The 15,406-nt window shown below is 49.8% G+C and overlaps 2 protein-coding genes across 3 annotated transcripts in view; both read left to right on the top strand.

Annotated features, from left to right (window-relative positions):
- Positions 1 to 1,660, top strand: part of ehhadh (enoyl-CoA, hydratase/3-hydroxyacyl CoA dehydrogenase) — a 10,336-nt gene extending 8,676 nt beyond the window's left edge. For both annotated transcript variants that reach the window (XM_036545729.1, XM_036545728.1), the window contains one exon: positions 202 to 1,660. In XM_036545729.1, coding sequence (XP_036401622.1) covers positions 202 to 1,454 — 1,253 coding nt within the window. In that variant the 3' untranslated portion in view covers positions 1,455 to 1,660. The remainder of the gene's footprint in view (positions 1 to 201) is intronic.
- A 1,936-nt stretch (positions 1,661 to 3,596) lies between these two features.
- On the top strand, positions 3,597 to 11,952 carry LOC118789348 (UPF0524 protein C3orf70 homolog A-like). The gene is made up of 2 exons (XM_036545730.1): positions 3,597 to 4,667; positions 9,903 to 11,952. The coding sequence occupies exons 1-2, from the start codon at positions 4,481 to 4,483 to the stop codon at positions 10,517 to 10,519; spliced, it is 804 nt and encodes a 267-aa protein (XP_036401623.1). The 5' UTR covers positions 3,597 to 4,480; the 3' UTR covers positions 10,520 to 11,952.
- The last annotated feature ends 3,454 nt before the right edge of the window (positions 11,953 to 15,406 follow it).

Below are 15,406 nucleotides of genomic sequence, written 5' to 3'. Positions count from 1 at the left end.
GCAGGTTTGTGTGTGTGTTTGTGTCTCACTGCAGGTGTGTGTGTGTGTCTCTGCAGGTTTGTGTGTGTGTGTGTGTGTGTCTCACTGCAGGTTTGTGTGTGTGTGTGTGTCTCACTGCAGGTGTGTGTGTGTGTGTATGTCTCTGCAGGGGTGTGTGTGGATGAGCAGGACAGGCTTCAGGTGTGTTGCTCTCACCTGCAGGTCTGGGCACCATGGGGAGAGGCATCGCCGTGTCACTGGTGCAGGCGGGGATCACAGTGGTCGCCGTGGAGACGGATGAGCGGCAGCTGGAGGCTGGCAGGCGTGCGGTGACGGCTCTGCTGGAGAGACGGTCGCAGGGGCGGGGCTCGGAGGCGCCGCTCGGGTTGCTGCGCTTCAGCGCAGACCTGCAGGACCTGCGGCGGGTGGAGCTGGTTATCGAGGCCGTGTTCGAGGACCTGGCTCTGAAGCAGCAGGTGTTCAGGCAGCTGTCAGCGGTGTGTCCGGCCGACGCCCTGCTGTGCACCAACACCTCCGGCCTGGATGTGGAACAGCTGGCTGCCTGCACCCGCAGGCCCGAGCTGGTCGTCGGCACACACTTCTTCGCCCCGGCGCACGTCATGAAGCTGCTCGAGGTTGTCTATGGCCCGCGCTCCTCCCCGGTTGCTGTGGCAACAGCCATGCACCTGGGAAAGAGGCTGGAAAAGGTGAGCGTCGCCGTGGGCAACTGCCCTGGCTTTGTGGGGAACCGCATGCTGAAGCCGTACCTGGAGCAGGCCCACTTCCTGCTGGAGGAGGGAGCCACGCCTGAGCAGGTGGACCAGGCGCTGGAGGAGTTCGGCTTCGCCATGGGTGTCTTCCGCGTGGCTGACCTGTCCGGGCTGGACGTGGGGTGGAGGGTACGCAAGGAGGCGGGGCTGACGGGGCCAGGCGTGTCCCCGGTTGAGTTGCCACGGAGACGACAGGGACGCAGGTACAGCCCTCTTCCTGACCTGCTGTGTGAGCAGGGTCGTCTGGGCCAGAAGACGGGGCGCGGCTGGTACCTGTATGAGAGCCCCGGCGCCCGGGAGGCCCAGCCGGATCCCTGGACCCACAGCTTCCTGCAGCAGTACAGACAGCAGCACGGCCTGCAGCCACGGCCCATCCACCAGCAGGAGGTGCTGGAACGCTGTCTGTACGCCCTCATCAACGAGGGCTTCCGCGTGCTGGAGGACGGCATCGCCGCTGGCCCCGAGGACATCGATGTCATCTACGTGTTTGGTTACGGCTGGCCGCGCCACAGAGGCGGGCCCATGTTCCATGCCGCAGCTGTGGGATTGGCCACGGTCCTGGACCGGCTGGAGCACTACCACCACGCCCATCCTGACATCCCAAACCTCCAGCCCAGCGCTCTGCTGCGCAGGCTTATTGCCAGCGGCAGCCCTCCCATTCAGAAGTGGAGGGAGGTCATGAGGAGTGTTCGCAGCCAGCTCTGAGCCCCCACCCAGCTGTGGGGCACAGGGGAAGGGATCAGGGCTCATAACCCAGAGGCTGCGGGTTCACTTCCCCTTGGGCAAGGTGCTTTACCTGAATTTCCTTGGTATATATCCAGCTATATAAATGGGTAAAAATGTAAGCTGTGTAAATGGCTTTGGATCTGCTAAGCAAAATGCAATGCTGTTGCTAACATGATAACTCTCAATCACAGCACTGATGTACTCTCATAGGGTGTAAGCTAATAAAGGCTGAACTTCAAAGAAGGTTCTGGTCTTGCGGATTCTTGCCTTACTGTGAGCTTGTGTGAGGTGCTGTGTTTCTGCTGTCCTGATTGGTCCAGAATGTAGCCAGTCTCTCTGAATGTTCCTCAGCTGAGGGGTCTCCCCTCTCCTGTCCTCAGCTGAGAGTCCCCCCCCCTTTGGTGTCGCTGCAGGCCGTTAGTGGGATGCAGGGCAGGGACTGGGCAGAGGACTGAAGTGCTGTGCTGTCTTCAGGAAGGCCTGCAGTCCTGCGCTGAAACCCCTGCAGCTGTAGCTGCTGCTGCCTTCACCTTCTCCTGCAGTTGTAGGGCCGGGTTCCTCTCACGGACTGCTGTGTCTCTCGTAGCCGGTACTTTGGATGCAGGTTAGAGGTTTAATGAAATTCCCCAGTAAAACAACATTAAAGCTGGTCATTCTGGGAGCAGTGAGTGAAAAGGCTGTAAGGGGTGTGTAAAGCGGTGACCTGCCTTCTTTGTGTCTGCTCTCAGTCTGCATATGTACTATTCACAGTACTGTGGTGCACTTATTTGGAAGTCGCTCTGAGTAAGAGCGTCTGCCAAATGACTTAATATAATGTAATGATCATCATTCTGCTAAAATGAGCCCTGCTGGAATGACTAATGTAGATCATCTTTATTTTCTCTGTTTTTGTCTGATTACATGTTTCTGCCTCACAGCTGATGCTTACTGATGTAGACTGGGGAGTGGTCTGAAATGGGCTCAGTTCTTTAGAAGGTTTCCTCTGTATTTGGGCTGGGTTTGAATTGGAGAGAGACCTTGCAGGGATGACCGATTGCTGACCTCACATGGCATAAAAACACATATGGACAGGTGTAGGCGTGTATCCCCAGCAGTCGAGACTTCCTGGGTGCCACGTGAGCGATTTGAAAAGGCACAGCTTCTGCTGGCTCTGACCTTAGAGGACAGTGGTTATAAGCTTTGAACAGCCACAGCCTTGCAGCTCATTGTTGCGACTGAGCTGGTAGTGCTGCCATCATGAGGAAGAGAGAGGAGCTGGCTGCATGGTGACCGAGCCTGTGTGCCCCTGGGGTGATGTGCAGGGTGTCTGTCTCCTGCTCTCCCACCGCACAGAGAAATGAACCAATCACAGTGAAGCCTCTTGATGGGCAATCAGCTTTTGTTCCTTTCGTTTACAGATGGAAGATGAATTAAAACATGATTTAGTTTTCTTATGATGGTCGTCCCTGGTCAAGGTTGTCATTTCTGTTTAGGCGTATTCCATATCACCTTTCAGGCCATTGTCATTGATGGAGGGTGAATTGTATTTTATCTGTAATGAATATATTCTGTTTATAGACAGCTTCCACACTGGTCTGTGGCCTTGTTAACTCAGAACAATCCCTATATGAAGAAAAAAGTGGATTTATTTAGTCTTTCCACCCCAGGGGTTTGCAGGTAATCCCTGTAACTATGAGCAGGCGAGGACAGGCCTCCAGCGCCCCCTGCTGTTCCTGCAGAGCCCCTCTCGGGCTTCACAGTGGTGATTTTGCCTCTTTATTTTGTCATTTAAAATATGACATTTTCCCACACCATTTTGACTCAGTCTTATGTTCGTCTTCCGCCGGTTTGTGCTTGCATGCTCTGAGAATGCTTATCAATGGGCATCCGGTGTACTAAATGACGGGATACGGTGACCATTATTACGGTGAGTATTACCGGCTGAAGAACATCGATTTTGCAGTAACAACGCCACCCATTGGTGAGTGTGTGGAAGCGCTGTTTTTTTCTGCGGGCCAAGCGATCGGCGGGAGGGAATTACAGACACTTCAAACGTCATCTTCACCCATCCCCCCCCCCTTCCCTGGGTATTTTTACCGACCCAGAGACGCGGAGCGGTGAGAGCCGGATAGTATGCAGCAGGGCTGCACACGGACAGCACAAGGAGTTCTATTATCTAATAAGATTTTGGAATTAAAGTGCACAAATGGCTATTTTAGTTTTGTCTATTAGGTTGGCGTTTGAAAGCTATGCTATTAGGAAATGGTTTATTTGCAAGCATTCGGAATGTTTGAGCTCTAACTGAACACCTTTAATTTTCTTTATAATAAGAATGACATCGAAAATATATCCACGTTGCACAACCGTCTTACTTTTTCGGAAACAGGGGACCGTTATTACTGCTTAACCGCGACAGGAAAAAGAGGGTTCAGGTCACATTATTTTTTTCAATGGGGCATCTCATATTGTGCTGTTGTGGTGGTATATGTGCTTAAACATCTCAGCTGGTTCCAATGAGCAGACGCGTCGGAATCGGGCTGCGCGCAGCCGTGCAGCTCCGCGGCCGGAGTAACTGGATCCCCAGACTTCCCTTCGAGTCGCAGTAAAGTTCCGAAGACAGAGGGGCGTAGAAACGGGAAACGAAACGCCGAGCTCGGCATCTTCACGGAGACCCGGTCCTTACTCTTGTGGATTTACTCGGTTTTAACTGAAAAAGATGCGCTTTGAAAAGGAAATATTCAGTATATAATTGGATATATCTTTTTTCAAACACCGGGCAACATCTGTCTGTTATGTTTGACGTTTCTTAAACTTTACGTCTTGTAGCTACACAGTTTTTTTTTTTCCTTCGAATTTTTTTGACAGACGTGGGCCTACTGCTGGGTAACATTGGCAAGGATTTTCAGAACGCAGTTTTTTTTTTGTTTTGTAGATACAAGCACAAGTTGCCCACAGCTCTCATTTTCTCTCTGTGGTTTCTTTAGAATTTCGGGCGTGTTTTGTTGTGATTTCCTGTAGGGAGTTATATGATGGCCGCTTCTGGAGTGCAGAAGATTGCTAAGAGCGATAAGTTGGACGAGGCGCAGGCGCTGGCCAGAAGCTGCGCCGGGAGACCCGACTTTCTGCCGTGCGACGGGCTGTCCATCTGCGCCACTCACAGCCACGGGAAGTGCTTCAGACTGCACTGGTGCTGCCACTTGGGCTGGTGCCACTGTAAGTCTGCCCCGACCCGCAATTACGCGTTGTGCGAGTCCAGCCGGTACTCCGTACTTTACCACCGTTTAAAAAACCAAATGTCTTACACGACTGCCTTTTGCTTGTTTCTTTCGACGTGCTTCGACGGTTTTCTTTATAAAGCAGAGGGTGTATAGCACAGTGTGCAAAACTGGCTGGAATTAGGCAAGATATATTTGTTTAAAACAGTCTGACCGAAGGAACACCAAACCCTAATTACTCATTTAGATAACTCGAAGATTAAGACATTAAGTTGGGAAACCTATTTGTTTCACTTTCTTAGACTATGGGGCTTTATTGCTGTTGAAAGTAATAACTGCCAGTGACAAATGAAATATTGTTAATATATAAATGTATGAATACTGCTCTGCATATTTGTAATAGACACGCCTCTCCACTGGGGCAGGTTTTCTCTCCAAACTGCGGAATTAGCGCTGAGCCCTAAGGCTCTCCTTGTGGTGAGCCTGTGATTTGCTTTCCAGGTATACAGTAGTGTTATAAATATCATGGGCTGGAAACAGTCGCTCGGATTTGTCTACAGGATCAGGGCAGACGTTTGTCAAGTCTGTTTATTTCTTAAATCAGACTTGCTGTGGGAAACTGACCAGATCAGACAACCGTAGTTACTCAGAGCACTGCTGAGTGCAGACAAAAAACAAACCACAGTGATAAAAATTAAAACAGCAGTGAGCACAAAATTCAGATTGTGTTTGAAAAATACTTGTGTGAAGGATAATTTTCCTCCTGGATGCTTATTCTAACAGACATGGCCTGTAATTATAGAGCACAGAAATAAACAGACATTCATGGGAAGGTTTCTTGCTTCAAAGAAACATGTAGATTAGTACCAAACCTTGAACAGCAGAGGATTTTGAATTGTGTCACAGGTTGAAAAGATTTCAACCTAATATCCTGCAGGTGAAGACAGTTCTGTTAGTGATGACATGTGATACTGCTCTGGCTGAATCTGGAATAAAAGAGCACATATTTTTGCTATGGTATATATAATCTTGAATATCAAAGGCAAATGAAATTCTTGTTGAAGGCATTACTGTTGAGATAAATAAAATGAGCAATTTGTCCCTGTAATGTAGTAGTTACTCTGTTGCAGCACTGTGCTGAATAGCTTGTGGCTGACCCAACCCTGTGTTGGGTTCAGTGTTACCCCTGTGTTGGGTTCAGTGTTACTCCTGTGTTGGGTTCAGTGTTACCCCTGTGTTGGGTTTGGGTTTAGTGTTACTCCTGTGTTGGGTTCAATGTTACCCCTGTGTTGGGTTCAGTGTTACTCCTGTGTTGGGTTCAGTGTTACCCCTGTGCTGGGTTTGGGTTTAGTGTTACCCCTGTGTTGGGTTCAGTGTTACCCCCGTGTTGGGTTCAATGTTACCCCCGTGTTGGGTTCAGTGTTACCCCTGTGTTGGGTTCAGTATTACCCCTGTGTTGGGTTCAGTATTATCCCCGTGTTGGGTTCAATATTACCCCCGTGTTGGGTTCAGTATTATCCCCGTGTTGGGTTCAGTATTATCCACGTGTTGGGTTCAGTATTATCCCCTTGTTGGGTTCAGTGTTACCCCTGTGTTGGGTTCAGTATTACCCCAGGTTGGGTTCAATGTTACCCCCGTGTTGGGTTCAGTATTATCCCCATGTTGAGTTCAGTACTATCCCCGTGTTGGGTTCAGTGTTACCCCTGTGTTGGGTTCAGTATTACCCCTGTGTTGGGTTCAGTATTACCCCAGGTTGCAAATAGTCCTGCTTAAATGGATGTTTTTCAGTGATAAAACCCACAACTTCAGTTTATGTCGACTGGAGACTTTATAACTACAAGCTTTTTTTGTTCAAGTCTATGTTAATACAGAAGCCTGGTGTCATGCATTGAGACTCATGGTTTGGAATGGCTGTTTTTTTTGCTGTTATATTGGGCTGTATTTCTCAGTGGCTCAGATAGAGACGTCTCTGTAGTAGCACGCTGCTTAGACAGAAAGAGCTGTATGAGCATTTGCTTGATCCTTTGGATCAATGCTGCAGAGAGACTCTGTGCCTTCAGAGATGGTTAGAGCATCCCACTGTCTCTCATTATTGGTATGTGTGTCTTGGTCTATTGCTGTAGATCTCAGCACTGTCCGTTGGTCTGTAACAGCTGTCTCTAAACTCCAGCAGCTCCAGCTCACTACTGCATTACAGCTACGAAAGTAAGCATGCTCACGGTGCTGATCTAGGGGACTGGAGCATTGTGGGATACAGTGCAACAGTTCATCAGGAAACTGTTATCCTGTCTGGTAAGGGAACAGGAAGTGATGTCCGCACAGTTTAGTAGCGTTGGCTGTGTTGGGTATGGCTCCCTCAGTTGTGAGTGGGCACAAAGACAGGCTGTTTCTGCTTTAGGTGGCCATTGTGTACTTGGCCTGATTGTAAGTCACTCCAGGACTTAACCTGCGCTTCCTGTGCTGCGCTTCCTGTGGAACAGCTGCGCTTCCTGTGGAACAGCTGCGCTTCCTGTGGAACAGCTGCGCTTCCTGTGCTGCGCTTCCTGTGGAACAGCTGCACTTCCTGTGCTGCGCTTCCTGTGCTGCGCTTCCTGTGGAACAGCTGCGCTTCCTGTGCTGCGCTTCCTGTGCTGCGCTTCCTGTGGAACAGCTGCACTTCCTGTGCTGCGCTTCCTGTGCTGCGCTTCCTGTGGAACAGCTGCACTTCCTGTGCTGCGCTTCCTGTGGAACAGCTGCACTTCCTGTGCTGCGCTTCCTGTGGAACAGCTGCACTTCCTGTGCTGCGCTTCCTGTGCTGCGCTTCCTGTGCTGCGCTTCCTGTGGAACAGCTGCACTTCCTGTGGGGCTGCTGCGCTTCCTGTGGGGCTGCTGCGCTTCCTGTGGAACAGCTGCGCTTCCTGTGCTGCGCTTCCTGTGCTGCGCTTCCTGTGGAACAGCTGCACTTCCTGTGCTGCACTTCCTGTGCTGCGCTTCCTGTGGAACAGCTGCGCTTCCTGTGGGGCTGCTCTGCAGCTGCTCTTGGCTGCGCAGTCCCTCACTGCAGTTTTGGAGTCTCCTGCCTCAGGCATTCATTTAACAGAAACAGTTTCTGTGGGGATCGGCTGCACTGCACTGTAGCACTGCTGGAATTAAATCCGAAATGCATTGTGCAATCGTGTGCACAGGAGAAAGAACAGAACAGCACCGTTGCTGTCACAGATCTCCAGGCTCGACGCACTGTCCCTGCTGTCCTGAGCCTCTCAGCCTGTCGTCTCCGTGGGCATTGTGCTGGGAAACGGGAGAGTGCTCTTCTTTCATCACATCAAGGCTCATTAGGGTGAACGCTGAGAAATCTCAAAATCCCACTATTATCATGAGTCCTTCCTCACTGTCCTCTGCTTTGGAGTCTCTGCTGAGAAACACAGCTGTGAGACGTTCGCTCTGCTACAGAAAGGCAGACAGATGTAAGCAGCCTTATTAATTGTTGCTGCAGCCTAATGTACACACACCTGAACAGACTCAGTGAACTCAGTGACCTGCGCTAACTCAGGTCTGTCACTGTATTTAAAGAGGTCTGTCACTTGCATATTTAAAGACAGAATGGTTGTCTGCCGTAAATAGTATGTTTGGTTATGATGATTCTTTACAGTGCCTGCATTACTGAATTTTACGTGTAGTAATATGTTGTCAGCTGCATTCTCAGTGGCTGCATTGTGTTTGGGCTTTTAATGCTGATGAAATGGTACAGTATCTGTGTAGCTGTATGCACACGGGGCCAGGGGCTTTATCTGCCAGCAGCGACCAATGAAAAGGTGGTAATCTCTGCACTGTGCGAGCAATGAAGGAGACAGTCAGCCACGTTAGAGGCCGGCTTTTCTGCTTTTACAGCGAGACTGGCAGAAAACCCTTTATTATTTATGAACTGTAATCCATTTTATATGCTCAGATAACCATGTTGAATATTATGGAAACTATGTATAATGAGCAGTGACTGGAAGCGAGCAGCGTTTGCAGAATGGTGACGCACAGGAAGAGCAGCGTGTCTGCTATGCGTGTGCATGGAGGGTGAACCCCTTCCCCTGGTAGTGAGCACTGGGAGCCCTGCGGCAGGGTGGGGGGCAGGGCTCCTCGTCCCACTCTCTGTGCCAGCTGTGCTACACGCAGTGTCCCTGAGCCACAGTCCCTGTTCTGACAACCTAGCAGCAGCAAACCCCGCAGACACACTGATACTCACAGAAACACACAAATACGTACAGATACTCACAGAAACACACTGACACATACGGATACTCACAGAAACACACGGCTACTCACAGAAACAAACTGATACTCACAGAAACACACTGATACTCACAGATACTCACAGAAACACACTGATACATACAGATGCTCACAGAAACGCACCGATAAACACAGATACTCACAGAAACACATTGATACGGATACTCACAGAAATGCGCTGATACTCACAGAAACACAAAATTACACATGGAAACACAAACCCTCATTCATGCACACAGATGCACCCAATCACAAGTGCATTTGTATTTGAATAGTCATGATAACCATTATAGTACAGTCACTGCTATGGGACTGCAGTCTACAGTTCCCATATGAGCAGCGTTCAGAGTCAGGCTTCCTGCAGCTGAGCACAGTCTGCCACAGATGTTCCTGTAGCAACACAGGATGCTGTAATGAGCTCTGCTGCTGCTTAAAGCAGCTGGATACTCATAAAGGACAATATCAGGCCAATTAGTGTAACTGTATGGTGTATCTTATTTACACTGATACATTAACTGTGCAGCTTCACCAGCACTGTTTTAGGCAGTTACTGTACAGCAAGGAGAGGTGAGCCATTTCTCAAGGGCACGCAACATCCTGTGTGAAGGAGTAAGTGCGTGCGTGTGTGCGTGCGTGTGTGCGTGTGTGTGTCCCACTGACATATCCGAGTGGAACATGCAGGAAGGGCATATGAGGATGTTGATGCTGTATAATGTTGAAGCGTTTCTGCCTCAGGAGAGCTGTGGCTGTGATGCTGATCTCTCCTTCCTGCTCTGCAGAGGGAAGTGCAGTGCATTCACAACAGCCTTCTGGGAAATATCCATCTTGATGTCACAGCAGTGAGATGCAACCTCTGGTATAGGGTGCTTTTCATGTTTCCCAGAATGCTGTTCTTCTCAGGTGTCCAGTTGTGTCATGCACAGACACAGCATGCTGTACTTACCTGTCCCTTCTCTGCTCTGCTTCTGTGCAGGTAAGTATGTGTACCAGCCCATGACCGGTGTGTGCCAGCTGCCCAGCACGCAGGTGCCTGTGGAGCCCTCCGACAGCAGCCACACGGTGGCGCTGTCAGCCTCGCTGGCTGAGCGCTTCCTGAAGACGTCCCGCTGCTTCCTGGCCCCGCCCTGCCCTGAGCCACCCAGGTACTGCGTCATCTCCGAGCTCTTCGTCGATGACTACATGGTCAAGCGCATCAATGGGAAGATGTGCTATGTGCAGCGGCCGCTGCCCTCCCCACCGGCTCCCCCAGCCACCACACCCCAGCTGCCCCCCCCGCCCAGCCAGGTGGCATGCCTCCCCCACGCTGGGCCCAAGCAGCCTTGCCCCAAGGACAAGGTGGTGGCGCCCAAAATGGACCACTGCTCCTCACCCTCCAGCTCGGAGGACTCTGGCATCAATGCGGTGGGATTGCACTACCTGGAGTCATGTGACGAGGACTCTGAGGAGGAAGAGGAGGAAGAGGAGGATGACGAGCTGAGCACCGATGGAGACTCCAGTCCCAGCAGCCTCTGGGAGCAGGAGGAGTGCTCGCTGCTGTCCCCCTCTAAATCCTCCATGGAGATCATTGAGAAAATTGAAACCACTGTCTGACGCCACCGTGGTCACAGGGCCTTGCTTCTCTGATGGGATAATTTGCATCAAAGTGCATTTATGTCTTTTGCCAGCACCACTGCTTTTGCACCAACTCACAAAGCTACTACTGTGGCTACTACTACTGCACTGGGAGGAGGGCTGGCCTGGGGTTAGGGACTGTCTCCTTTACTCTGAGCCAACCCACGGTTAGGGACCGTTTCCTTTACTCGGAGCCGGTCCCTTTACACCTCTTAATTCCACACTCCTCCTGCCCTGCATGGATGTTCTGACAGAGATATCTAGCATGGACCTGTTTTGCAAAAAAAATACCATTTGAAATAAAGAGAGGACACACCCATGCACATACAGTATATGACCAAATATACCAAATGTAAACACTAGACTGTTATATATTAAGAGTTTTAAGTTTATATATAAAGAAGAATATCATTTGTGGGCCTGAACCGTAGGAGCGCTGAAGAGAACTGCCATTTAAATGCAAATGCAGGAAGCGTAGAGCTGCATCTCTGGGGTCCCGCAGCGAGAGCAGGAGAGCCTCTGAAAGGAAGCAGTGATTCAGCTCCATCCCTGCAACTGCACGACATCATCCCCTCACTGCCTGTCAATCACATAGCTCGCACACTGTCATTAATGCACACAAGGCACATGACATGAAACCTCCAGCCTATCGTGGTGTTGCAAATTAACTTTTAACTACTTGTACATTATAGGATTTTCAAAAGGTGGAAGCTGAGAGGTTTTTTAGACAATCAGAGAATATAAAGCCCACATTTCCCTGCTGGGGGCAGGACAGTCACCCTGTTTGCAGTGTCTTCGATGGTGGAAATGAGCGCAGCGTCCTGTCCTGTGACAGCGAGCTGAGAGCGCAGTGATTCTGACGCACATGCTGGATCTGAAGGTGCAGAGCTGTGAACAGAGGAGGTGTTGCAGGGTGAGTCTGTGGCATCAGCTGAGACAGGAAGGCAGGAAACCTCCCCAAAGCAGCGGCCCACTGAAGCTCGGAGATAGTGAGGTCTTTCAGCAGTTTCACCCGACTGTCCTGCTGAAAGACCTCACTTTGCCATCAGTAGCAGAGCACAAACCGTTCGGTCTTCAAGCACAGGGTCTGGCCATTGGCTCCAGGAGAGAATGGGGTGCAGGATCCAGGACCAGCCCAGCACACAGGGACACACAAGGACACACAGGAGATACCTGCCATTCTGCACTCTCTGTGCTAACGTCCTTCTTCAGGGACAAATTTGTAATCATAAACTATACACAAATGCATATAAACATGTATCACATGTCAACATTGGTTGTATTAAAGCCACTTTTGTTATGAACCTTATTATTAATGCTCTTATTTTCTTATGAATAAATGTAAATTATGAAAATGTTTTCTGTATTTGTGAAGTAAAGGAATTCCTACCATGACCTCAGACCTCACCATCCCCCACCCACCTGCAATCCCTGTCACCTCACTATAATCAGTCAATCAGTTATAGCAAATTTACCGACAGGCTGTCGCACAATGCTTTGCAACAGACATTTTCAAGAGGGAATCAAAAAAAGACCCAAGGTGAGTCAATGTGGGAAAAAGATTCACTGACCGGTTAAAAGGTGATCAAGCTAATCTCCAGGAAAATGCTAATAAATGAATAGGCCTTAATGGTGACAGAGTGACTGAGGTCATCCCCAGCTGTGTACAGTGAGGAGATTCCTGAGCGCAGTGCAGTCCATGAGTCTAACCCAGCCTCAGGAAGTCTCAGCAGCCTCAGGGCAGCATGGCGGAGATAAAACAGCACAGTAGAAAGTCCAAAGACCTTGTATTCTCTTAGCACTGTCTTCAGTTTCACAATATGGTATTGTCGCGGTCACGTTTGTCTAGGCGTATAATTTCAGTTACAAAAGAAGGCAGCTAGCCTGGAAGGGTGAAGCTGGAAGGAAAACCGGAACTGACCTTCACCAGGTCGCTTCATACGTTCATCGGGGACAAAAGCCCTCCCCATGACTGACTGGTGGCCAATCAGGAGACACGGCAGTGTCCCAATTTCCCGTACCAGCCACCATTCCTAGAGCACAGCTGCCATGCCACTAAATGAGTGTTATTAATAAAAGATTTAATTATAGAAACTGAGAGGCATTAGGAGTTATTCTGCCCTGATTACTAACACGTGGGCATAACAGTATGGACATTGTACTCTATGTGTGTTTTAATTTCCATATATGTCATCAAAATAGTCTATGATTTTTGCATAAGGCAACAGATTGGTTTGAAGATTTCTCTTGTAGGCTACCATCAAAGTATAGATGCACTGATGGTGACACCGAGGGATCCTGTTGACATTGTGATCAAGCCTTTTGATCAATAATTGTCGGCTGTTTTCTTGTAGCCCATATCTACTCTCTGACACACAGACCCTCTCCGCATCAGTGCTGGCACTGAGAGCCACTGTGGAAACAGAAGAGATCTCACTAACAGACAACGTTAGCAGCTACTTCTACTCCTGGGTCCACAGTACACCTAGCAAAGTAGCCCGATTTGCAGGATAGGCGTAAAAACTCCGCACAACCTGCCCTCTGGACCCCATCCCCTCTACCCTGCTCCAATCCATATCTGGTGAGATCGCCCCATTTCTTTCCTCATTTATCAACTCCTCACTAACCTCTGGCACTGTCCCCACAGACTTCAAGAAAGCTCTGGTCACACCGCTCCTCAAGAAACCATCTACCGACCCATCCGATGTTACAAACTACCGACCGGTATCTCTTCTCTCATTTCTATCTAAAACCTTGGAACGTGCAGTACTTAACCAACTCTCCCCTTTTCTTCTCAGGAACAACCTCTTGGACCCCCATCAGTCAGGATTCAGAGCTGGACACTCAACAGAAACTGCACTCCTGGCCGTGACAGAGGCTCTCCACACTGCTCGAGCCTCCGGCTTGTCATCTGTTCTCATCCTCCTCGACCTCTCTGCTGCTTTCAACCACCAGACACTATTATCAAAGCTGTCTGAGATGGGCATCTCTGGAACTGCCCTCTCCTGGTTCACGTCCTACCTGACTGGTAGATCCTCCCAGATCTACTGGATAGGCTCCACCTCTGCACCCACCCCCCTCACTACAGGAGTTCCACAGGGTTCAGTACTGGGACCCCTACTCTTCTCAATTTATATTAACTCTCTTGGCTCAGTTATCAAATCGCATGGCTTCTCCTATCACTGCTATGCTGACAACATCCAACTCTTTTTCTCTTTCCCTCCCTCTACCCCCCAGGTCAACGAAAGAATCTCTGCATGCCTGGCTGACATCTCCAAATGGATGACATCCCACCACCTGAAGCTGAACCTCAGTAAAACGGAACTCCTCTTCATCCCAGCCGGCCCTTCCCCCCTGCATGACCTCTCCATCACCGTCGATAGCACCACAATACCATCCTCTCAGTCAGCAAAGAGCTTGGGCATCACCGTCGACAGTAACCTGGACTTCAAGGAGTACATTGCTCGCACGTCACGGGCCTGCCGATTCCTCCTCCACAACATCAGGAGGATTCGTCCATTCCTGACAACATACGCGACGCAGCTCCTTATCCAGGCCACCGTTCTCCCTCGACTGGACTACTGCAACGCTCTCCTTGCAGGCCTCCCAGCATGCACCACCCAGCCTCTCCAGCTCATCCAGAATGCAGCTGCCCGACTGATCTTCAACCTCCCCAAATTCTCCCATGTTACTCCCCTGCTGAAATCCCTCCACTGGCTTCCTGTCGCTGCCAGGATCAGATTCAAGACCCTGACCCTCGCCTTCTCTGCAGTCAACAGGACAGCCCCTGCCTACCTCCAAGAACTCATCCAGCCCTACACACCAGCCCGACCCCAGCGCTCAGCAGCAACTGGACGCCTCGCTCCCTGCATGGTCAAGGCAGGAGGTGCTCGTTCTGCCAGACATCGGCGTTTCGCCTACATCGCGCCCCAGTGGTGGAACGAACTCCCGGTCTCACTACGGACAGCTTCTTCACCCCATTCCTTCAGACGGGGCCTGAAGACGCACCTCTTCAGACTCTACCTGGACTGACCCAGCACACAATTGCTGCCCCCCCACGCCCATCAGTGGTGTCGTAAATTGCTGTGCTTTTTAAACTGTGCTTTTAAATTTGTCTCTTGTTGCCGCCTTTACCTTGACGCTCATTGCGCCGTTTGAAGTTGTTGAAGTTTGCTGTTTGAAGGTGTATCGTATTAGTTGCCCTATAGGCTGTAATTGTACAAATCTAATAGTACTGTGTCCTCAAACTGTGTCCTGCTTCTTAAATTCTATAAAAGTAATCATTACCATCAGGCCCAAAACTACTTCTAAGCTTATATTAGTATAACATTAAGAGGAAAGAAAAATTTCTCAATACAGCTTAGGGTGTGGATTTATTCAGAACCATTATAGTTCATAAATTTAATATTAAAGAAAATAAAATGCATTTAAAATCTAACCTGAGCCTCAAACACTGGCTGTGCACATTTATTTTTCACTTATCTCTCTCTGTTTTCATATTCACAGAGTCTGAATGAAAGGATGATGAGTGAGTCAGCGGTCAGCTGGACCTCTACAGTGCTCTGTCATTTTAAAAGGCCATTTATAATCCAAATGATCCGCAATAATTTCCCGATTGTCACACTTCAGCCACCCGGGGGGGGGGGACGGGAATCACCAATAAGGGGGGTCACCGGGGGGGTGGGGAGGGGGCAGCCTCTCATAAGCTTTACTGTGACACCCTGTGCCGCTCAGCATTCTCCGCATGTGAAACATTCATTTGGCTTTTTTAGTCTCCTAAAGGAGAACTGTATGTTTTAAAGGCAGAGCTGACCAATTGCACCAATCGGGCATGACTGTCACAAGTTATAAATAAGAATGATCCCT

This window comes from Megalops cyprinoides, chromosome 14 (genome assembly GCF_013368585.1).
Source record: "Megalops cyprinoides isolate fMegCyp1 chromosome 14, fMegCyp1.pri, whole genome shotgun sequence".
Lineage (NCBI taxonomy): Eukaryota > Metazoa > Chordata > Actinopteri > Elopiformes > Megalopidae > Megalops > Megalops cyprinoides.
This window is presented reverse-complemented; position numbering and strand designations above follow the sequence as displayed.

Coding starts and splice junctions, on each gene's coding strand:
- LOC118789348 (XM_036545730.1), top strand. CDS start 4,481: ATGATGGCCGCTTCTGGAGTGCAGAAGATTGCTAAGAGCGATAAGTTG. Junction 4,668..9,902: donor CCACTTGGGCTGGTGCCACT/GTAAGTCTGCCC, acceptor GCTTCTGTGCAG/GTAAGTATGTGTACCAGCCC.